General features: G+C 33.7%; 1 protein-coding gene across 1 annotated transcript in view; it reads right to left on the minus strand.

The window, feature by feature from the left end:
* Window positions 1–260: 260 nt before the first annotated feature.
* Window positions 261–1,918, minus strand: part of FAM174A (family with sequence similarity 174, member A) — a 32,258-nt gene continuing 30,600 nt past the window's right edge. The window contains exon 2 of the mRNA XM_012655183.1: window positions 261–470. Within this exon, the coding sequence (XP_012510637.1) occupies window positions 332–470 (139 nt within the window). The 3' untranslated portion in view covers window positions 261–331. The remainder of the gene's footprint in view (window positions 471–1,918) is intronic.

Below are 1,918 nucleotides of genomic sequence, written 5' to 3' on the forward strand. Positions count from 1 at the left end.
TTCAGAATACAAAAAGAAAATTAAGTTTACTAAATCTCTCTCTCTCTCTTTCACACAAACACAGAGTTAATAGATATTAGAATGAAGAAGGTCAAAGACAAAGCTGTCCAAGAAGAGATTACAATTAAGATTTCTTTTTGAGATAGTATTATTCCGCTGTTTGTATCTTCAGCAAAGCAATATGAATGTGAGCTATAAGCTAGGTAGCAAAAAGAAATTCATTAAACATAACTGAATAAAATCTATTGGAATAAAAACTGTTAAACAAAAGTCCACTTCACTTCAATTTACTTGGCAAGGACTTGTTTCTTGATTCATGAAATTAGAATACTTACCTTCGAGGATGATTGGCATCAAACAATGTGTTATCATCATCCTCGTCATCTTGTTCTAAAGGTGTCAATTCCATGTTTTCTATGTTAGTGTCCAAAACCCCGTATCTCCTAGTCTTTCGGTTTCTTCTTCTCATCCTATTAAACAGAATAAATTATGAATAAAAATTATTTCAATTTGGTATAGATGATCCTATGTTTATATTTATTTGTATATTAAAAATAATCATTCTGTTTCAGAAATAGGAGGTATTCAACATCAGAATGGTTGTATTTCAGGATTGTAGCCAATTTACAATCGAGGATTACTTATATTTCATGAAATAAAACCTCCTCCTACATATTTGTATGTCATCAGTTTCTTCTGTCTGACATACTCTCTTCTCCCTTTGTCAATCGATGGTGTTCACAGATATTTTAAGCCTTGGTTCAGGGACTTCTTTCTGAAGCCTTCTATTCCAATCTTTTCCCCATGTCCTCCATGCCTTTGTGCCCCACTAAGAAACTGCATGGATATACATATTCAAATTCTAGACTGATAGCTCACTACCCTAGTTGAACATCATAATCACTGAGGTCCTTCAAAAGCCCCATGTTCAGGCCATAATTAAGTTAAAATTTATAGGAATAGGAACTAAAGCATCAATATTTTGTTCAAGTTCTACATGTGATTCCAATGTGCTGAAAACCACTACTCTTGATCAGTGGTTCTTGAAATGTGGTTCTCTAGATCAGCAGAATCACAATCACCTAAGAACTTAAAGAAATGCAAATCTTCATGGCTAGCCCAGACCTAGTGAATAACAAACTTTGAATGTGGGGCCCAGAAACCTATGTTTTAACAAATACTTCTTGTGCCTTTGATGCATACTTAAGTTTGAGAACCGCTGCCCTAAAGGAATTGAAAAGATTTCAGCTATATATATGAAAGAATCTGATGATTTACAGCTCCATTCTGCATTTCTTTCTCAAATAACTAGCTCTTTTCTTTCAAATTATTTACCTCAATTTGCATTCATATGTGGTTATATATAGTTTATGTGGTTATTTATTTGCCTGTCTCTTCCACTAAGTTCCACAAGGGCAGCAAGCATGACTGTTTCATTCACCATTGTATAACCACTTTCTAACACAGTGTTCTATCAATTAAGACGTTCTTTAAGTATTTGCTTAGGGTCTGAGTGATTTCTAGCTCAGTGATACAAAACCATGATGCTGTAATCAATGCCTAAATCACCTCCAATTCAACTACTTCAACTCCACACATAGGAAAATACATGTCACAAAATTATATATTGGAGTTTAAAAATAAAATAGAAGATATTGCAGAACTGATCACAAAATTCGATTTACTTAAATTCTGATTCACTTTGCTTGATGTAATGAATGTGATAAATAATTGGGCTATAACACCAACTGTAAAGAATAACATGAACCTCTTCAAACATGACAGTGGGCTCCCTTGAAAACAAATTGTCCTACACATACATGTGCAAATACATACATTCAACAAACATTTGAGTCTTACTAAGCATTAGGCACTATACTAGCTTCTGGGTGTAAAGCACCTGATTTCAGTGTCAAAA

This window comes from Propithecus coquereli, unplaced genomic scaffold (genome assembly GCF_000956105.1).
Source record: "Propithecus coquereli isolate 6110/MARCELLA unplaced genomic scaffold, Pcoq_1.0 Scaffold464, whole genome shotgun sequence".
NCBI lineage: Eukaryota > Metazoa > Chordata > Mammalia > Primates > Indriidae > Propithecus > Propithecus coquereli.